Source organism: Zingiber officinale, chromosome 8A, assembly GCF_018446385.1.
Source record: "Zingiber officinale cultivar Zhangliang chromosome 8A, Zo_v1.1, whole genome shotgun sequence".
Classification (NCBI taxonomy): domain Eukaryota; kingdom Viridiplantae; phylum Streptophyta; class Magnoliopsida; order Zingiberales; family Zingiberaceae; genus Zingiber; species Zingiber officinale.
Window position 1 is genome coordinate 25708163 of NC_056000.1, and position 22960 is coordinate 25731122.

General features: G+C 41.9%; 1 protein-coding gene across 5 annotated transcripts; it reads right to left on the minus strand.

Annotated features, from left to right (window-relative positions):
* Positions 1-1269: 1269 nt before the first annotated feature.
* On the minus strand, positions 1270-12106 carry LOC122008089 (zinc finger protein CONSTANS-LIKE 10-like). Of its 5 annotated transcripts, none has more exons than XM_042563688.1 (6): positions 11946-12106; positions 11010-11045; positions 10318-10918; positions 9596-9829; positions 3974-4290; positions 1270-1789 (listed from the first exon to the last, which is right to left on the minus strand). In XM_042563688.1, exons 3-6 carry the CDS (start codon positions 10900-10902, stop codon positions 1660-1662), a joined length of 1266 nt encoding a protein of 421 aa, XP_042419622.1. In that variant the 5' UTR covers positions 10903-10918; positions 11010-11045; positions 11946-12106; the 3' UTR covers positions 1270-1659. The 5 variants fall into 5 exon arrangements, with proteins under 5 accessions (XP_042419622.1, XP_042419619.1, XP_042419621.1 ...); XM_042563685.1 differs by having other exon boundaries at positions 11010-11071; positions 11946-12104; XM_042563687.1 differs by lacking the exon at positions 11010-11045 and having other exon boundaries at positions 11946-12104.
* Between the last annotated feature and the right edge of the window lie 10854 nt (positions 12107-22960).

Genomic DNA, 22960 nt, shown 5'->3' on the forward strand with positions numbered 1-22960 from the left:
GAGAAGTTTAGAGTCATATAGTAACATTAAATCAGTCTAAATTTAAAAAATGAAGTCATATATCGATTCTAAATGACCCACGATACGCATTACAGTATTTATTTCTAAATTTAATACAATTTAAGTTCATGATCTAAACTAGTTCAAAATGAAAAATGAGGCATATATTGAATCCAGATGATCTAAACAAATATGAGTTTTGTTAAAAAAAATACTATATAATTTTAAACTGGTCTAAATTATTGAATTATTTTTTTTAAAAAAATTAGGGTGCTTCGAAACTATTATATCACTAAAAGATGATTTTTTTAAAAAAAAATAATAATTTGTATTTTCTAATATTTTTGTTAATTTATACATAGTTTTTATTTTTTTAATATTTCTTTTAAAAATCAAAATTGATTTTTTTTAATCCAACTTTTCAAGTTGATTAATCCTAAAAATGATTGATCTGATCCTATAAAAATTTTTCGTCGACTATTAGGAGAAATCGAGAAATACTCACGAAGACCTATATATCCAAGTGGCTAATTTTTTTAGATTTTTCATCTCACTGAAAAAAAAAATCTTTACAACATTGGTCTAACTTTAAATATCTGATTCAAACTTTACAACGTTGTAGCAGGATTCAAACTTTAAATATCTGATTAATGAGTCTAACTATTGCACCGTAGTCCAGGTTGAGTAGATAGATGAAGGTGCAAGATGGGTAAATTTGCAATAAGCATAGCATGACTTTTAATGATAAAATAACAACAAAAAAGAGACGTCTCTTTAACAATTCCTGGGAAAAAGGACACAGTTCTAACTTTTAGCCCAACATTGCCCAGCTAAACAGAGCAGATCAGTAGTGATCATACAGTGTGTCATTTGCTCATTTAGGAATGGGGTTGTGCAGGTCTAAAAGGGCATTTTATCATTGGTAAGTATTGCATAAATGGGTTGAATGACTGTACAAGGATTAAAAAAACATAAAGAAAGAAATATGGATGAGCAAAACAAACAAGTGTGGCCTTTGCTTAGAAATCCACCAACAAATAAACATATAGATAAAGCGCTAGTTATATCATATTTGTACAGCAGATGGCATGGAAATCGAGTTCTTGATTTTCCAAGTATTTCTTACCTTTACATGTGAATTGATACAGGGAGATACTCTTGGATACAATAGAGTATAATCTATCAGAATTTAACCCTGGGTGTATGGCATGTTGAATCATCCTCAAGGAGTCAAGAAATTATGTACCACAAAGAAATGCATGGGGGAGCTGAAGAGGAAGATTTATATGATTGAGGTTCAAGGACTTGTTATTGGATCATTAGTAACATAGTAAACCATGTACATTGGCAATTTGAGAATTTAGGACATATTCATTCAATCTGCTAACAAATCAAATACTAAGACCAACATATCAAGATCAGAAGGTTGTGCCATTGGAGTTGGAGAACTCATATTTGATATTTCCAGACTAGACAGTATAAGATTGAATTAATATTTGGAACCTTTGCTGCCAGTCAAATGCCGTCTTCTTTCTCATTGTTTCTTCATCTTTGATCAAATAAATATTCTGATTGCATGGTATGTCTAACCTGTTTCTGTCTCCACTTCACACAAATATCTACCAACTGATGTTACTTGAAATGAGATAAGCTGTGCACTCAACAGCTTCTTGTCTGTGCAAGTGGATCATAGTCATAAGCTTCACCAGCCTTGACAAATCGCCCTTTTACACGCCTTCTCACCTCTGCCATAGCCTTTCGAGACGCATACCTGATCTTTTTATCGAACCTGTACAAATACCAGGAAGACAGCCAAATAATTCAATTGAAATGCTCTAAGGAATATATTTACGAATAAAATTAGAAAGTAGTGCATAATATTCTTATAAGTTATATACACACACACACACAGGTCTATCCATTTTGTTATTCTCATAGTTTTCAGTTTCACAATGATCCAACTAATTCAACAACTTCCCAATGGTATCATTCTATTCCTTGCCAATCTTTTCTAATGTTCGACCTTCAGAAATGAACTTTTCTCTACTAACGCCCAACCTGACTACAAATAAACATAAACTAAGTCTCCAATACACAAGGAGAAAAATGTTCCAATGTGTTGTACCTACAATGTTATAAAATTTTAAGGCCATTCAAAAGATGCTAGATGGATCTAGCATTATGGTATCTGATCCATTGAATTCATAATAATCTAATCTATTCTTAGGGTGTGTTTATTTGAATGGAAAGAGAGGTAAGGGACTAATTTTTAGACCCATTCCCTGGTTCACTTTGAAAGAGAGAGGGTGATTGGGCCCTTTCTACTGACGTTTGCACCAGTTTGGCATCCACACAAAATTGGACAAACATGGGTGGATATTGAGTGTGTGCTGACTCGAAACCCTTGGGTTTTGGTTAATTTAACACAGGTGGGGATGAAGATCAATCTTTCCCATTCTCATCTTCATCTCCTCTCATCCATGGCACCCATCTCCATTAGTGGCATCAGCGAATGACTGTGTAGAGGTTGTGGCAGATGATGGGGGAACAACATGAGCTTGTGTTCAGCAAACAGAAGGATGTTCAATGTCAGCAACTAGCTGCCAAGGTCATGGGAGATGGAGGAGGTCGTCAAGGAATCAAAGGGAGGAAGTCTCAGGAAATGGAGAAAATGGAGATAATATGATCATTTTCCCACCTCTTTTCCTTCTTCCCCTTCCCATCACCAAGTAAATAACTTCTTGATTTCCTTCTCATTTTTTCTCCTCTCCCTTCCTCTCCTTTCCCTTTCCCTTCCCTTCTCGCTGAGGAAACAGAACCTCAGTGGCTACCCTTTGTTACAATTGATCTATCACAAATCTAAAAAGATCAAAACATATTTTTGCATTCCATTATTATTGATTATTGTATTCTTCATTATGTAATAGTACAAGGTTGCTGCTAATTTCTTTTCACAGAGTGATGAGTTTATAGTTGAGATACCTGCAATGCAGATCAACAGAACTCCAAGCAAAATAGTCTTTTTATGCTTTCAGAGGATGCAATAAATATAATCACATTTCATGTTACTTCATCAACCACAAAAAACCATGTTAGGCCAATTGCATGGTGATTTCAGGTTACTTCATCATTTTCTTTGTTCATTCAGAGGGATCACCTTTGACCCAAGGAACTTCTTTGTGTTAGTTCATACCTAATGAATGTGTTGTTTGAATTCCTGGTTTTTCTGTGTTACATATAACCTAGAAGACCATTAGATAATTTTTTTCATCTTTAATTCCAAAAGCATCCTCTCTAGTAACTGTAGAGTTGCCACCCTATAAAACTTAAGCAAGTGGCCAAAGGATTTGACAAGTAAAAAGGGCATTGTAAATAATTAGTGTGCAAAATCATAATCATATTCTTATCCTCAAGTGCACAAAAAATGCTCATCTATATATTATTGGCCTTTAAATAATTAGCAGTGGTTGAAACAAACAATAAACTGAATAAAAGATAAACTGTGTTGACAGGTCCTGGGGAAGGATCCATTGTACATAACTTTACCCTGTTTTTTTTTTGTAAGAGGCTGTGTTTTCAGGATTCGAACCCATGACTATTTGGTCACAAAGCAACCACTTTACCGTATATATATATATATATATATATATATATATAGTAATTTAGAATAATAACCATGAAAGTTCAAAAGAGATAAGCCATGTTCAGTTAAAGAGGCTGGCCAAACCATGAGCTAAGCAAGTGGCTATATAAAAGCAAATGATCTAGAACATTTTTCTGCTACCATAAAACATAGTTAGACGATAGAAATATCAAATATGTACAAATTAAATAAACCATCATAACTTTTTTCTGGCTTAACCAACAAATCTAACCTCAACTAAAAATTTAAAGGGTCCTACATTCCACAGATTTTAGAGAAATTGAGTATAAGTACAATTTTGATTATGAAGTTACCACAGGCTAGACTTACTTGCGTGCTTTCTTTTTTTCCTTGTAACGCATGACAGCACTATCCCTGGTAACTATAGGCAGTGAAGAACTTTCAAGACCAGCCACAAAACATTGAGGTTCGCCCATAAGAAGCATTGATGATACAACACAATCTTGATAATCCCCACCGTTGCTATCACCAGTCAAGCTAGAAAAGGAAAGGGATATGTTGGAGTGAGCTTTGCGTGGAGGAAAAGACAGGCTCAAATCAGCTTTTTTTCCTGGATTTGACATCAAAGCATCAGTAGATACTGCATGACACGTTGCCTGTGTAATCTTTTCCTCTCCAGGAGATATCTGAAAAAGATGGCAAGAACAATAAATGTCTAGAAAAAAAAAGACCTTAATAGCGACAGCATGAGATTAGAAATGTTAGTCAGCAAGCTGACTGAGTTTGACAAAATAAAATTTCTTGATTAAGTATCAAGCCTTTTGGCTTGAAGACTTTTGCAAGGACTAGTGGATTGTAGTTTGTCAACAATCAATGCAATGTAATTCTTATAAATTTGAGCATTACTTATGTCATTCCATAAGTTGGCATAAATTGGAAAAACTGCTTAAACAATCTAGTAAGAAGAAGACGGTTAAAAACTACGGATAGATCTATGCACCTCAGCCAATGATCTCAAGGATGGTGTGCCCCTTGGTGATCTTGCAGGAAAGAAGAGAGAAACTCCAATAGAAAACTTGATCAATGATCGGATAAATGAAGTAAAGAGGTGGAGGCCTCTTTTACCTTCACCTAAGACTTAGTTACAATAAAGTAGGTTTGCTAGAAACACTAAACTCAAAACAAGATAATTATATAAGTCACAAAATTTAAACCATGTACCAATTTATTCGCCATTTATCTTAAGAAAATAAGGTTTTAACTTTATTTTGTATTGCATTATTATTCTACATCAAGAGTTTGAGCCTATCCAGTGAGAAGAATAAAAACATATCAAGTCTTCAGACAATAAGTGTAAGTGTGAAGTAGTTGATCAAGGAAATCCTTAGGAAAGATGATTCTAACATTTGCTATTAAACTTCAAAGAACCTCTCTGATGCTGTTTGGCAAATCTCATTTTTCATGAAAAAATGTCATTTATAGTAGGGAGTCTTTTCCAAAAGATTAAATATCTATGTGAGTTCCCAGAGCTCGCACTGTGTGTGTGTCAAATACATCTTCAATTTGAGATGTTAATTATGTTGTAGAGGAGAGTACAGGCACCAGAATTAGAGAATAATTTGAGAAAAAAATCAACAAATGAATACAGACTCAAATATTCAGAGGTAAGATAGCAAATTTTTTATGTTAAAATCATATTAATGTTTAATTCAGAAGGAAATAAACATCAGAATGTTCAATAGGTTGGTGATGTTGAGAAACATGATCAGAACTGCAGGATTGCAATGGGCTCCTAGGGATAAACAATGAAAAATTGCAGTGATCAGGATGTAATGGGCCAGGTCCAGGAACTCATTAGGGTGGATGAATAGGTGGGTTGGTGGAGGCATGACTGTCCTGATGAACCCAAGGGGGAGGAGACTTGATCCCTGCTGCATCGGAAGAAAAAGAGCAGGACAGAGGAGAGATTTGAGCACATGTCCTGGGCTGAAAAAAAAGGTGCAGCTAGGTTACTGCTGAATTTCCATCTGGGGCAATGAGTGGGAAATTGATAAGAAATAACAAGGGAGTGGAGACATCATACCATAAAGAGAATTATACTATGGTAGAGGAAGACGGCAACTAGGGACACAAGGCACATCTAAGGGTTGGCTTTGATACCACTTAATGTAGAAAGAGAAGGGATTGTGCGGCTCAACCAGTCATCTCATGAAACCTGATAATGTAAGGTTAAATAGATGTTCCTCAGCTAGCAGTCTCAAAAGTTACATGCATCAATTGGCATTTTTGCAAGTTTGAGAGAAAATATTATTTGAGTATCAAGACAAATGGAAGATGCTGAATTCAGCTCAAAGTGGAAGTGGTGGTGCTAAGGTAGTTATTTCAACTTGATGCTAGGTTGATTCCACTCGAGGTGCAATCGTTAATGATGTTTCCTTCCCTAAGCTTGTGATTTGACTGTGGGGTGTTGTTTTGCCAAGTTTAGATCCTAGCCGTGATTTTTGAGGTAAGAGTTTAGTTTAGTTGCTTATATTCAGTTTTTTTTTATTGAGTTCTCTTACAGTTTTCAGTGGGGGCAGAAATTTTAGGGTCATTAACAATGCTCTATGGGTTCTAAGAAGTCGATCCTTAATCCTCAGGTAAGTGTCTTTAATTAAGTTGAGGTTTAGTTCTTGAGCTGGAGTTCTAGTTCAATGCTTAACCATTCATCTTGCCCCGTGATTAAAGGGAGCTTGATCCTAGTATCCTACCTTGTGTATTTGTGTCCGAGGTAAGTTTTTTTTTCATGATTTTATCTTGACAATTCAATTTGTAGTTGAGAGTTAGTTTTTTTTGACATCTATGCATATATAATTAATAGTATAGGATAAAGTGTTTCAAGGTAGCTATGATGAAGAGGATTTGTTCTTCGAGGTGGGTGTTCCTTCTTGTTCCCATAAACTTACATTGTGCAACGATAAAGCATTCAGGGGAATAACTAAGAGGACCATGATTTGAATCTCAATTGTGACGAATATTCTAGAGGTCAACCTCTGAGTGTGCATAAGCTTTACTCCATATTTACCAAGTAGGTGAACCGTTTGCCTCCAAGGTTAATCGAGCGAAGCCCGGACACCTAGATTATCAAAAATAAATAAATAAATGATATAAGATTAATTATTTGTTGTTTTTTTTTTTAAAAAAAAAGGATCGTTTTCAAAATTGTCTCTACTCTTGATTACTTGAAGCTTTTTTGTTGCTTGTTCTTATTTAATCTAGTTAGTTGTTTATCTAGTTTTGTTGTTTTCTTGACATTATTAACAAGAGACAGACAAAAATGTATAACTATTTATACAACACTAATAATATAATGGATAAATAACTTATACTATAAAACTTTTACTCTACGCCCCAATAGACCTTGGGTCCTTTCACGCATTATATAAGTTTTAGCCATTTTATATAAGATGTATTCCAGACTAGGTGGAATGCAAATTGTTCGTCCTTTCATGAGGTGCATTTTTTTTATTAGATGAATTATACGTTGTTCACCCTCTATATATATTTATATAATATATTTTATATTGGATGAATTATTAGTAGTTTACCCCGTATATAAAATAGGGCAGGGGAGTCTTGGCGCAAAGGTAAAGTTATTGCCGTGTGACCTAAAGGTCAGGGATTCGAGTATCAGAAACATATAAAATAGGTAAGGCTGCATACAATAGACCATTCCCGGGATGCCGCATTGGTGAAAGCTTCGTGCATTGGCTGCCTTTTTTTACCCCATATATAAAATGCATTCTTATTGGGTACAATACATTGTGATTGTTGAATAAAATTCTTTTTCACTAATTCCCTCATGTGTGCATATATTTAATAGCCATTGATTTCTAGATACATTAAGGTGGGAAAACTTTTACAGTTTAAAAGAGAAAATATGAGGAAATGATAAAATCACTTGAGAGTAATTAAAAAGTCAATTATGAGAAAAGCTTAAAGAGTTTCAAATTGTCAAAAGGTGGTAGCAATGACAACTTTGAATATTGTCACTATTTGGATTCTTTAACGGGATATATCATATCATGCACTTTATGCTTACATTCTGGAGGTTTTAGGCTCCATGTTGTTTCTCATGGTACTAGTGGAGTTTTTTTTTCAGATCTATTCATCTAATGTAGTTAGCTCTTGTGTGTATTTTGCTATGTCATTATTACAATTCACATGTGACAAGTAAAGCTTGCTTCACAATGGGACTAGCTTGTGCAAGGCATGATACCACGTATCTATTTTAGGGATGTAAACGAGCCGAACCGAGCCGAACAGTATTAGGCTCGAGCTCTGCTCATTTAAGTTATATTTGGGCTCGAGCTCGGCTCGAACTCGAATCGAGCTTTTATCATAAGGCTCGAGCTCGGCTCGTTTTAGAATTATCAAGCTCGCGAACAGTTCAAGCTCGGCTCGTTATTAGCTCGATTATCAAAGTTAACGAGCCTAACTCGTTAAACAAGCTCGGGCTCGTTTTCGGGCTCGTTTTAGAGCTCATTTTTGGCTCATTTTAAAGCTCATTTTAAGGCTCGTTTTAGAGCTTGTTTTTTTGGTTCGTTTTAGAGCTCGTTTTTTTGGCTCGGTTTAAGGCTCGTTTTTTTGACTCGCAAGCCTATAAACGAACATGTTCGCGAGCTCACGAGCCGAATATCCTTAAGCTCAAGCTCGGCTCGATAAAACTGTCGAGCTTGAAATCGAGCTCGAGCTCGGCTCGATAAGATAAACGAACGAACTCGAACGAGCTTTTTACTGAATTGAGCTCCGAATAACTCGCGAACCGTTTGGTTCATTTACATCCCTAATCTATTTATCCAAATGGACCATTTTATTTTTGAAAGAAAGTAAAAGAAAAGGTTTTGTGTTTTTACAGCATCAACAAATCAACAGCATGTCAAGGTAGCACCAAACTCGAGCAAGTTAACACAAGAAGATAAAGAATTTGTAAATTATGTTCTCACATATTGACAAGGTAACGATGAACGCTGCAGTTGCAAAAACTTAAAAAAAAATACAGGGCCTGAAGCAAGCAAAGTAGATGTATTCAAAGTCTTGAATGCCGAAGAAGTTTGTCTTGGTAATTGATGTGATGACGTGAGGAATCACATAACACATGTATGAACAATTGCTGATAAAATCCATGATGGAGGTATTTTTATTCTTTTTTTTTTGTAAAACAATGTAACATATGAGGTTGCCTATAATTGAATAAATTCTATCTAAAAAGGATGCACATTCCATATCTGCTTTAACACAATTATGATTCATCAGTATTTTTCATTTATTTTATTCATGATTCTGGTCATCTGTGCACTTCAGGAGTATGGTCAAAAAACAAATACAAAAGCAATTTTTTGCTGGTCCTTCAACAGTCTGATTTTTCTTGCCACTACTAGGCAATTAGTAGTTTACTAGTTTATGATTCTGACAAATCTAAAATTCAAAAAGAAGTCAAGGGCATCTTGCATCTAGAAGTGAGCCGCACTGGACTTATGAGGTCAATCGGCCTCATAATTGTTTTTTAAATGTAATGTGTGGAAAAAACAGAAAATATTTTTTAAAAATAAAATTAAATGGGATCAATGGACACCAATATAATTTATTTTTAAATTAACTTGGCAAAGTTATTGTGCACATTAAACAATTATCTAGCTCCACCACTACTTGTATCCTAAAGGAGCAAAATAACTATAGAACAAAAGGAATACTCCTTTTCTATTCTATGAAGTCATCTATTCTTCCCTACTGATAAACATTAATGATGGAGTATAAGTTGTAGGAAGAAGCCAATGCATGGTATAAAATCAAAGATCAACAGAGACTAAGCGATGTGTATATTGAGTGTGCCCCAACGGAAAGACCTAGAGGAAGGAATAGCTGATCATGTTTCATTATATAATAGAACAGAACATGATGCATAGAAGCTGGCATAATAATTGAATCCCAAATGGCATAATGAAAGCTAACCAGATGAGCTTGTCCAACCAGATCCTGGCAGTCAGAGTTTGCAGCAGAAGCCTCCCTAATATCAAAAAAGCTATCTATTCCACCATCATCATCAAAAAGATGACTTGCTTGGCTATGAGATGCACTAAAAAGTTCTTCATAGTTTTCAAATGTCAAGCCAACATCATCCACATTGAAATCTGCATAGAAATCACCTTTGTTGAATTCAATCTCTTTAATCCCTGGACAACCTAGCTGCAAATGAATCAAAGAAAAATTAGCACTTGCCATCAAAAATGGAAGCTAAACACTTAAGTTTACAAGTGACAATGTGACCTGTTCTGCATTAGTAGAAGTGCATGATTTTTTGAACTATAAATTAATTTCAAAGGAGTTGTAAAGGTTTTAAGTCAAGAGGCTGATTGTTTAGTTAACAAAGCATACAGTATGAAATCAAACTTGAAAGAGGCTCCTAATTTCTTCACTGAATTGGAGAAAATCATCTAACTAGGACAAGTTCTAATTGCAGCTCAAACATCAAAAAGATGAAAATGACAAGGATTATGATAGGTTGAATATTTTTTTTGTTTTTGTCCAAAGCAAGGATACACATTTTAGTAGGAAGCAATATATGCTGCCGCAATGAAACAGTCAACTGCTAGTATCAACTTCGAAAGTGAATATATAGTTAGTTAGTTAGTAAGTTAGCAACAGCCTTGGCAACTGAAATGATCTGAGAGTACCTTTTCAATTACTGAATGTGATGAACCAGCTGGATCAGCAGTAGATGGCAATGGACATAATGCAGACCCTGAGGATGATCCAATCCATGGATTTTGCTTATCAATGATCTCTAGGTCTTTAACTTTCTGTGGAAATGAAGTATCTCTGTTAATGTTGCCTCCTGAAGGTTCCCAACAATTACTAACACTGTTCTCATCGATAGTCATCAAGCCTAGTCCCTGTTCGCAATCAGACTCAACCCCAGAGGATAAATTCTGTAAAAATGGCCACATTCTTGAAAGTTCTGCAGCAGAAGGGCAGCCTGAGTAACAGTTTATTGTCTGTCTTTTATGCCCTGAAACCATTGCTGACCCGCCATGTCCATTCCAATCACAATTTTGGCAAAGAGAAACACTTTCCTCGATACATCTGATAACAGCAGGTTGTGCATTGCATCTCCCACACACAAGTGTGCGAGAGTGGCGCCGAGAAAGTGCATTTGCAGAATGGACATTCCGGTCACAGAACAAACACAAAGAAGCAGCATCAGACCTACAATAGACTATGGATCTTTGCTCCCCACAATAATCACAAAAATGATTCATGCTTCCACAGTCTCAGCTAAAAAAGCAACCAAATGAGATGTGTTATAGTTCTTGGTAATTCTAACAACACCGTTCTTCTTTAAGAAAAAGTTCCATCATGTCCATACCGACGATGCTCCTGAGTTTTAGCTGGTGCATTCATTCTCCCAAGCCAAAAAAACCAAAAACACTTGAAAATTAAAATTGGATGCGTTAGGTACGATAAGCTAAAATTGAATCTACCTCAAATTTGCTGAGAAACATAAGTTTAGCAGTGATAGTTGGAGAATGTGTCAACTTTTTAACTAAGGTTGGAGTATATTTAAGTTGTACATTTATTAATCAGAGTTCATGATTAAAAAAACGAGGCAAGATCAAAGCCAAGCTCCAAAAATTGCTAAAATATGTAACGCCATGAATATTTATATCTTAGTAAAATTTTATCCAACAAATAAATTCCCAAAGATTATACCACTCATAACGCCTTAAGGTTCATTAGGAGCTCCAGTTGACTTACATACAGTGGCATCTATAAATAGTACTATCTGATCTTGCAAGACACTCGAATAAAACAAAAGGCAAAAGGGCAAAATCTGGACACAGCCATAAATCAGTTCAACAGCAAGCACGTTTAAAATAGTCCACTTTGTGGAATCCAGCTATTTTGGGAAGCTGAAGAATCTGAATAGATAGTACTTTAATCAAACTAATCCGTGGGAAAAAAAAACCAATCCAAACAAATATACAAAAGTAATTCAGAGATTAAGCAAACTAAAAAAATGCTCCAAGATGGATTTGTTACTATCCATTCGTTGGTCTCGCATCACAATTCCGTTATTTACGTTAATTGAGATAACCAAAAAAACATAAATAAAGAAACACGCAGCTCGTGAAGTGTAATCATGATCTTCAACTCATCGAATTGATTAAAAAAATAAATTAAAGCTTGCACAAAGCCAGCTACAGATTCCAACTCAGCGCGACAAAATCATAAAAAGAATAAAAGGCAGCTACGACTTATGCGGGATCTCATCAGGGGAAAATATCTTGATTTTTTTTTTTACCTCTTCCATGGCATGGACGAGAATCAGTGACAGGATGAAAACCCTAGCCCAAAAAGAAGGATGCGATATCGAAATCCGCCCACGAGAAGAAATTCAGACAGAGCAATAGGAAAGAAGCGAGGAGAGGGGAGCGCAAACCGCAATAGCGAATCGAAGGGACCAAAAACAAAGATGAAGCAAAAGAGGATGAGATGAGGCAACGCGGGGCCCACGCTCCACGGTCTCCCGTGGCCTAAAACGCTTTTTATTATCCGCCTACACTCGACTCACTTCCAAAACCGAACAGCCTGAAACGGGTCCCTTGCATCGCAATCCAGTGGCAAGGTAGATATCCCCGCGGGTACGTTGAGTCGTGGATAATGTACCGCGTCTTCGTGAAAAGGTTCCTAAAAGTGCCATCGACTGATGTTGTTCGGTGTCGCCGACCCGCCCTCAAACTTCCAAGCTTGCACTCTTATTGGTGGACATGTGGTCCACGAACTCTATCAGCCAATGGGATACACCCTGCCCTTTGAGGAACACCTGGACCGAGGCTGGATATCTGGCATCCCGTCTGGTCAACCAATCACTGGTTGCCACGCGCTCTTGGCGAGCCCAACTTCGAGCTTTCAGATGGACGCCAACCTGCTCTGGTTCATCCAACGGACAGCGTGCGTGGTGGCTTTCCACAAGTCAACCCAACGTCAATCACCCGGGAAGCAAAATCACACAGCAATAAATACTGACCGTCCGATGAGATAGTGGATAGGTAAAACTAGGGCGTAAATATTCACGAATAAAAAAGAATTTATTTATATTTTTTTAATTTATACCATCAATTAAATAAATAAATTTAAATAATTTATTGACGTAAATGAATAGATGAAGTTCATCAATAAAACTCTTAATTAATAAATAAATAAAATTTTAAAATAAATAAATAAATTTATATTATTAAACTTACTAACTAATTAAATAAATTAAAAAAAATAATTAAGAGTTCGATAATATCTAAATGAACCAAGTTCGATTCAAAATTAAATAATCATTTCACTGACTTGATATATTATATGCTCGATATCAATTTAGCTCAATTATATTATGAAATAAGCTTAAATAGCATAAAATTTAACTTTAACTTAACTCGTTTACTAGCTAAAACTACTACGATTAAAATTTGAAATTCAATATATGGACTTAAAAATGACGCTCTAAATGTTACTTGATCCTGTCCGAAAGTAGTGAAGTAGTGAGCTAGGAACATGACTCTACTGTTGACCAAATGAAGATTCCGCATGATCCTGCGTAATACAAGGAGCATTAGTGTCGGACCAAGGAAGGAGTAATTCATCGGAATTGACCTTCCAATACTCAAGTCAATATTCGAGTGGTGAGGAAAATAGTAGAAGAAACTGTAGCAATGAGCATGTGAAAATATAAAGTATCGTATACCTCCACCTATAGATGGAGACCGCTTTTTATAATGTTACTATTGTGTTTATGCACACATCTCAAAGTATTTATGCGCTTCCCAAAGCATTCCTAAGAAAAGACAAGTTATAAAGTGCTTCTGACACTTTTTCTTAAATGAGCGCACAAATCTCTGTGATTTGATAGGTTGAAAGCTTCAAAAGCACGATTTGCCTGTAAGATATTCTCTGTCCTTTATAATATAAACTTCCAAGAGAGTACGACAAGGTAAGTACATGGGGCCCACCTTCGGCTTACCGGTCGTCGTTCAAGAGGACCGTCAGCTTGGCCTTATGGGTCGACCCGATCTTCACTGGGTCTATTCCTTGGTTGTAAAGGAAAAACCTGTCCGATCAACCCACATCGTCGATCGACTGAGGACGTTTGTTGGGTTACTCAATGCTTAACAAATAAGGATGGTCTACCTATCCCGAGTTGTGACACGAAGTCTAACCGAGTAGGATGCTCGGTCGGGCACCCACGTCCGACCGGTCATGTGGCCAATTTAGACACACTCTTATTATTGTTGGTGCCTTGGTGACTTTGACCTATTCTTGACTTTGACCGCTACCTTGGTTGGTCTTCCTCATTTGGATCAGCTTTTGGGGGTCCACCTTTATCATCATATTACAAGCCTCCCCTCCAAATCTAGTCAAGGAGGTTGTGAGTCCGACTAATTGGGCCCTTTGTATTATTTATACTCCTCCTTTCCGGCCGAGCGCTTCACTTTCTTGGCTACCGCTTGGCTTGAATGAACGCTACCTTTATCCATAGTTGCTCTGTAAACTCTTTACTCCCCAACCGGAGGCCTCATGGGGTGGCGCTTGGCTTGCCTATCAACAACACTTGGTTGTTTGTTAGCTTCTGCCTCTCCCTTTTTTCGAGCAAACCTTAGTTCTCCACAGTGCCCTGGGCTCACTACTGACGTCATTATAATTTTTTAGAAATCGATCAAATCCCCTTTCATTAATGCAAAGTGTGTCGAGCATGCTTTTTCATCATGAGTCTACCGATTACTTCCCTTCATCATAAATGCATCCTATGGTTGATCACCATGTATCACACTCTCGTGCCACCAAATGTTCGATGTGACAAGCAACTGTTAGGATTCGATGTGATGGTTGTAGGATCAAAAAGTGCTAGAGGAAGAGGGGGTGAATAATGCTCGTGGATAATTCGTTCGTTTTAAAAGAATAAAGTAAATTGCAGCGGAATAAGAACAATTAAAGAAATGACACATGTTGATTTTACTTGGTTCAGAGTCTGTGGTAACTCCTACTCCAAGGCTCGCGATTGTCGATCGCTTACGTTGGGCAATCCACTATCAGTTCTGATCCTGTCCGAAAGTTGGGGAGATGGATGTTGGGGGCGTCACGCTCTTGTTGATCTCGGGTGGACTTCGCTCCCACCTGAAACACAAGCAGCGTTAGTGCCGAGCCAGGGAAGGGGTCCCTGGCGATGACCCTCTAACGCTCAAGTCAGTCTCTAGCGGAGCAAGAAGAAACAAAGAGAACTATAACGTAATAGTAGAAATCTCGAGAAAAGCATACCTCCGCCAACGCCTGGACCCCCCTTTATATAGGGCTCCTGTAGCGTGTGTGCACGCTTCTTAAAGCAGACACGCTATCCCAAGCTTTCCCTGAAAAGACATGTGAGTAAAGTGTCCCTGACACAGTACCTTAATGGGTCGAGCATATTTCTGAAGTGACAGTGAAAGCTTCCGTCGTGCGATCCTCTGTCTGATCATGCCACCTGTCAGCGGCACTAGCTCCCAAAAGGATATCGAAGGATATCCCGCTGTGTCAGTTGCTCGGCCGAGCGAAATGACTGCTCGGCCAGGATTCTAATATCCTTGCGTCCGCTGCCACACCGAACGGGATAACCGCTCGGCTGAAAGTCCCTTGTCCAAGTGTCGTCCATTGCTAGATCGAGCGGGATAACCGCTCGACCAGAAGCCCGCTGTCCACATGCTCTATTGCTTGGCCGAGCGGGATAGCTACTCGGCAGGCAGTTCACTGTCCGCGTGCTCCGCTGATGTCGAGTCTGTTGTGGGTCGAGCGGAGGAGCCGCTCGGTTCGACTTCTGCACGTCCCTTGAGTGTCGGTTTGATTACTCCGTGTCGGAGACGATGGGTCGGTGCTTAACCCACGGTCAGAATATACCTCGCCCGACCAGCCAAGACCATCCATCTATTGACCGTCTTAACTTTGACATCCACCGTGACAGCGGGGTGGGGCCCCTCATCATCACGGCATCACAAACCTCCCCTTCAAGTTTAGTCGAATGAGATTGTAGTCCGATTGACTGGACCATTGTATGAGCAGATTCCCTCCCAAGCAACCTTCGTCACTACATGGACTCCGATCAGGATAGGCCTGATCCTCGCCGATCGTCCTTTTGAAGCTTGTCGCTCGGTCATAAGCACGCTCCCTCGATCCGATCGGATGGACAAAGGTTTGCACTTGTAGAACTTTTTCCTCGGGCTATCTCGAGCGAGCGCGGGCTATGCTGACCTCACCCCGATTTCTTGGGAATTATGCAAATCCTCTCTCATTAAAGCAGAACAGGATCCCACGGCTGCATTAATTGTCGACCTGTAGTAGCATGCCACATGTCACGTCCACTGCTGCCGCACGCCTGACATGACATGCATTGATTGCGACGCTTGGCGGTTTGAATTCAACGGTGAGATCCCATCCTAGGTTTTTGTGACCTAGATTGGATGGCTCCGATCGACCGAACTCGGGGTATATGAGCCCGCTACGTCGCTGCCTTTTCCACGCTTTCGTTGCTATGTTTCTAAATTCCGTGCTTCTGCGCGCTTTGTTCTTTGGCGATCCTCCGTTCCCCTTTTCCTGCGACCCCTCTTTTTCTCAGTAAGTTATCTTCCCCGTCACCTTTTTCTTTCGAGCATTCTTCTTTTTGCTATTCCAATGATCTTCTAGTGGGCACCTTTCCTTGCTCGATCCGCCTTTCTTCCTTCCAGTCCCCTTTTTCCGCATGTTTTCGTAATGGCTAGCTCTTCACAGTCGTCAGCCTCCATCCTCGGGCTCTAGTACAATACCATGGATTCTAGGTTTGATGAGGGCAACAAATAGGTCACCACCTTCGACAAGAAGATAGAGTCGGCCACTGCTAGGAAGCAACGGGCCATCAATGACATTGAACTAAAGAACAAGGAGGCCCGGAGCCTGGCCCAAAAGCTCAAGGAGGCCGAAGATTTTTTGGTAGTCGAGCGGAACAGCCGCTCGGCCGAAGAAAAGTTCCTCCATGATCAAATGGCCCCCAAGGATGTCGCGCTAGCCGCCGTCAAGGATGAGCTGGAGGGATCCCGCGCGGCGCTGCGGATTTACCAGGATGCCAAAGGGAGTAGGTTTGAAACCATGAAGCAAGCCTACCTCCGTTCGGACACATTCTGCGACAGATTCACTGATCAGGCTCTTCGACTATTCAACTTGGCGATCGAAGGGACGATCAGTCAGCTTCGCAAGGGGGGCCACCTGCCGACTACTGTGACCAGTAAGGTCATAAGCCAAGATAAGCTGACAGCCGCCCTGCCTGACGACGTACTAGATTACCTAGAGTGAGACTAAGGGTTCTATCTTTGTAATCTCCCCTTTGTAAATTTTGAAGTATTAATGCATCCTTGGTCATTTGGCAGAGCTTTTTCTTATTGTGTTTGCTTTTTGATCTTCCTTTGGTTGTATTGTAGCCCCATAACTCCTCCGCTCGGTCGTGGCTTGTATGCACGTCTACTCGATTCGCCTTTCTTTTCAAGTCACGGAGCTTGAAGTATTTTGGTACATTCTCCCGAATGGGTCGTTCATCTACGAATTTGGGGGCTTGGGCAACCCTTACTCGCAGTCAGCCGTTAGACAACCCGTGTAGATTCCTGTCTTATCATTGCCGCTTGGTTATTTGATGAAGCCCCGGGTTTAACATTGCCACTTGACGATTATAAGCAGGCCCACGTTTAAGGTCGCCGCTCGACCATTGATGGAGATGAGGGTTTAAGGTCGCCGTTCGACCATTGATGGAGACGAGGGTTTAAGGTTACCGCTCGACCTTTGTTGGAGACACGCGTTTAACGTTGTTGCTCGACGATTGGTAGAGACACGCGTTTAACGTCGCCGCTCGACGGTTGGCAGAGACACACGTCTAACATCGTCGCTCAACGGTTGGTGGAGACATGCGTTTAATGTCGTCGCTCGATGGTTGGCAGAGACACGCGTTTACGTTGCCACTTGACGGTTGGTGGAGACACGCGTTCAATGTCGCCGCTCGACAGTTGGCAGAGACACGTGATTAACGTCGCCGCTCGACGGTTGTTGGATACATGTGTTTAATGTCGCCGCTCGACGATTGGCGGAGACACGCGTTTAACATTGTCGTTTGACGGTTGACATGCACTCGCACCGGGGTGTAAGGTCGCCGCTCGACTATTGAGAGAGATGCACTTAAAAGAGGTCTTTGCTTTTTCATTCAAACTTTGCCCTACATTCGGCAAACATACAACAGCTACGAAATACAGGATTCACTTGCGCACCTCTCTTCCAGCCCTGTAGGGTTAAAGATGGTTCGCGCTCTAGGGTCTCTCGAGTTGCCTCCCTTCTTCATCCTCCAAATAGTAGGTGTCCAAACGGAGCTTACGCATGACCTTGAATAGTCCTGCCGATGGTGCCTCGAGCTTGGCGACATTACCGATCGACTTCACTTTCTTCCAGACGAGGTCGCCGACTTGGAAGGACCTCGGGATCACTGGCCGATTGTAATTTTGCCTCATGCGCTGCCGGTAGGCCGTTATCCGAATGACGACTTTTGCCCTTGCTTCGTCCACCAAGTCGAGCTCCATCAGCCTCCATTCGGTGTTCCTTTCGTCGTAGTGTTGCACCCGATCAGATTCTACCCCGACCTCGACGGGGACAACTGCTTCACCGTCGTATACCAACTGAAATGGGGTTACGCCGATTGCCTCTTTCAGAGTCATGCGGAGAGCTCATAGCACACTAGGGAGCTCGTCGACCCAGCTACCTCCCATGTGGTCGAGCCGAGCGCGCAAAACTCTAAGGATCTCCCGATTGACGACTTCCACTTGTCCATTGCCTTGAGGGTAGGCCACCGAGGTGAAGGATTGTTGGATGTCATAGCCTTCACACCATTCTTCGAGCTCCCGGCCGACGAACTACCTTCCATTGTCGGATACTAGTCGGCGCGGGATTCCGAATCGGTAGATAATGTTCTGCCAAATAAATTTGGTGACCATCCGCTCAGTGATTCTTGCAAGCGGCTCGGCCTCTACCCATTTTGAGAAGTAGTCCACCGCCACCAGTAGAAACTTTCGCTAACCAGTTGTCATAGGGAAAGACCCCACGATGTCCATGCCCCATTGGTCGAATGGGCATGATACCGTGGACGCTTTCATCTCCTTGGTCAGTCAGCGCGATATGTTGTGGTACTACTGGCAAGACAGACAGGTTGCAACCGTTCGAGCGGCATCCTCCTAGAGGGTCGGCCAAAAGTATCCAGCTAGAAGTATTCTTTGGGCCAATGCGGGGTCGCTCGAATGACCTCTGTAAGAGCCTTGGTGCACCTCATTCAGGATGCAATCGACATCTTCTAGTCCGACACATTTGAGTAGGGGTCGGGAGAAGGCTTTCTTATAGAGCTAGTCGTCAATCAACGTGAACCGGCTAACCCTCTTCTTTATCAAGCGAGCATCATCCGGATCAGCAGGTACAGTACCCGAATGTAAGAACTCTGTCAGGGCCATCCTCCAGTCATTCAAAAAGATGATTCTCTCTGTCATAGGTCACTGGTGACCCACATCGATCGCCGATAGCGAATTGGCCAGCTTCGTTAGCTCATCCACCGCTTGGCTCTCCGATCGGGGGATCTTCTGTATAACCACTTCCTGGAAGTTGGCCTTCAGCTTTTCAAAAGTCTCTGCATAGACCTTAGACGTGTGCTACTTATTTTAAAGGCCCCGGGTAGTTGCTGGGCGGCGAGCTGGGAATTCAAGTAAATGATGACTTTATCAGCTCCTACGTGCCAAGCCGCTTACAAGCCAGCTATTAATGTCTCATACTCTGCTTCGTTGTTAGTAGCTCGATAGTCCAGCCGGACAGACAGCTGCATTCGATCTTCCCGAGGTGAGATGAGGATTAAGCCGATCCCGCTGCTCTGCCGAGTGGACGAACCATCCACATATATCTTCCACGTCATCGTCGGCTCGTCATTTTGGACTTCTATGACAAAATCCGTCATTGCTTGAACCTTGATCACCGCTCGAGGTTGATATTAGATGTCGAACTCGCTAAGTTTGGTTGTCCACTTGATCAGCCATCCGGACGTCACAAGATTGAGGAGAACCCTCCCTAAAGCGTTGTTGGTCATCACTATTATTGAGTGCACAAGGAAGTATGGACGAAGCCTCCGCGTGGTGAGTACCAGTTCTTAGGCCAACTTTTCGAGACCAGTGTAGCAAGATTCAGCATCCTTCAATATATGGCTCAAAAAATATATAGGTTACTAATCTTAGCCTTTCTTCCTAACCAGAGATAATCCAACGATATGTTCGTTGGATGACAAATATATCCAGAGCGACTCACCCACGACTGGCTTGGCTAACACATGTAGTGAACTCAAATACTCCTTCAGCTTCTCTAGCACTCGGTCACACTCGGCATCCCATTGGAATTTTATGGCTCGGCGCAATATCTTAAAAAATGGCAGGCTTCAATCGAATGACTTGGATATGAACCGGGGCAACACCGTGATCTGACCAGTCAGCCTTTGAGCTTCCTTCAAATTCCGAGGTGGAGGCATGTTTTGCAAAGCGTGGACCTTGTTAGGATTGGCTTCGATGCCCCGCTTGGTGACGATGTAGCCTAGGAAGTGACCACTCTTTGCGTCGACACAGACACTTGCTCGGGTTCAACTTTATTCCATATGCCTTTAGCGTCCGACAGGTTTCGTTGATATCTGCGTATAGGTCAGCAACTCGGAGGGATTTGATGACTATGTCATGATTGTCATCGACGTATACCTCTATATTACGGTCGATCTGCCATCGGAACACTTTATTCATTAGCCTTTGGTAGGTGGCTCTGACGTTCTTCAGTCCAAATGGAATGACGTCATAGCAGTATGTTCCGTCGACTGTGATGAAGCTGACCTTCTCTTGGTCCTCGCGGGCGAGCAACACTTGATGGTATTCTTGATACGCGTTGATCATACAGATCAGCTCGCAACCCGCTGTCGAGTCCACCAGTTGATCTATCCTGGGTAGCGGATAGAAGTCCTTCGGGTATGCCTTGTTTAAGTCGCGGAAGTTGATGCAGACCCGCCATTTGTTGTCCGGCTTGGAGACTAGCATCATATTGGCTAGCTAGCTCGGGAATTGGACTTCCCTGATGTGGCCGACCTCCAATAGCTTTTCTATCTCTGCCCGGATGATCACATTCTACTCCGCACTGAAATCCCTTTTTCTTTGTTTAACTGGCCGAGCGTCCGGTCGGACGTGAAGTTTGTGTTGGGACACGCTTGGGGAGATGTCGGGCAGCTCATGTGTCGACCAAACAAACACATCATGATTCTGTTTGAGGTAGGCGATCAGCTCTGCCTTCTTTTCTTCTTCCAGGTCGACGGCAACGAAGGTCATGGCTTCCGACTGGCTCGGGTGGATCTGAACCTCCTCCTTTTCTTTATATATCAGAGTGGGAGGTTTTTCGGTGATAGCATTTACCTCTAGTTGTGGAGTCTTTCGAGTGGCCTTGGCCGTGGTTTTGACCATTTCCACATAACAGCGTCGACCGGCCAGTTGGTCACCCTTGACCTCGCCTGGTTGTCCTCTAGAACTTTATCTTCTGGCAGTAAGTGGATACTGCCACCCGAAATTCGTTGAGTGCTGGTCAACCCAAAATAACATTGTAGGTCGATGGTGCATCCACCACTATGAAGTTGGTGGTTCGGGTCCTCCTCAATGACTCTTCTCCCAGCGAGATGGCCAACCTTGCTTGGCCGATCAGCAAAACCTCATTGCCTATGAATCTATAAAGTGGGGTCGCCATGGGCAGTAGCTCACTGCGATCAATCTGCAGCTGATCAAATGTCTTCTTAAAAATGATGTTCACCGAACTCCCTGTGACGACGAAGGTCCGATGAATGGTGTAGTTGGTGATCATCATTCGGATGATCAAAGCATCATCATGAGGGATTTTGACCCCTTCCAGATAGCTGGGGCTGAAGCTGATCTGAGTCTCTTCGGCCTTCTCCTTGCTGCACCCTACGGTAGGAATCTCCAACCGCCGAGCATACAACTTTCGGGCTCGGTTGGAGTCACAGCCGATCGGGCCTCCGACGATCATGCCTATCTCTCCCTAGGAAGCGTTGTTCCTGTTTTCCTCTTCTCGGGCAGACGACCTATTTCGCTCGGCCGAGATCCTGGAAGGATCGGTTTCCTCCCTCTGCTGATGGTGATGGCACTCGGGCTCCCTTCTTTCTTCTCGTCGCTCGGTTGAGCGGCAACGATCCCGTCGATCAGAAGATGGGGAGCGACAGCGATATCCCCTGGGGGTCGGTCGACTGACGATTGGTGTCAATCCTCAGCAATCCCATGTGTTGTGCGTTGTCGACTGGTGGAATGAACAAAACATGGGCGCCCATACATTGCCCTTCGTCGCCTTGGGCCGATCGGATGCCACATGTTGTATGGCGTGCGCCCGGGTCTCTTGGTGCAGCAGTGCTCCTTCAGCCCTCGGCCCCTTGGATGGTAGATGGCTATTAGCCGGTCGACGCTTGGTTGGCGTCGAATTCTCGGTCGGCGCCTCCTTTCTTCTGGTCGCCTGGGCTTCTTCCACATTGATGTATTCATTGGCCTTTTTCAGCATGTGGTCGAAGTCCCAGGGTGGCTTCTTGATGAGTGACCGAAAGAAGTCTCCTTCGGCGGGCCCCTGGGTGAAGGCATTCATCATGATCTCGGACGAGACCGAGGGGACATCCATGGCCACTTGGTTAAAGCATTGGATGTACGCTCGGAGCGCTTCCTTGGGCCTTTGTTTCAGGGCGAAGAGGCTGATGCTTTTCTTATAGTAGCATCGGCTGCTAGCGAAGTGGTGTTGGAAGGTGGCTCAGAAGTCTTTGAAACTTCGTATTGAGTCGTCCGACAGTCTTCTGAACCAGCGCTGCGTCGATTTGGAGAGAGTCATGAGAAAGACTCTGCACTTTACTCCGTTCGTGTAATGGTGTAGCGTAGCCTCATTGTCGAACTGATCCAGATGATCATCTGGGTCGGTCGTCCCATTGTACGTCCTGATCGCCAACGGGGTGTAGTGTCGAGGCAGAGGGTCTTGTAAGATCTCCTCTGTGAGAACTGCTTGTTGATCCATTCGGGGGATGCGGCGCTTCGGGGTGCTTTTCCTTTCCGCGCATCCCGAACAGGGGCTTCGTTGAAAGATGATCCCCGCTCCTGATGCACTTGGACTATCTCCGAGGGGGTTTGGATAGAGCCCTATAGAAGGGGATCGACACGGGAGGTGCTTCCCCTTGAGTGCTAGTTGGCCTTCAAT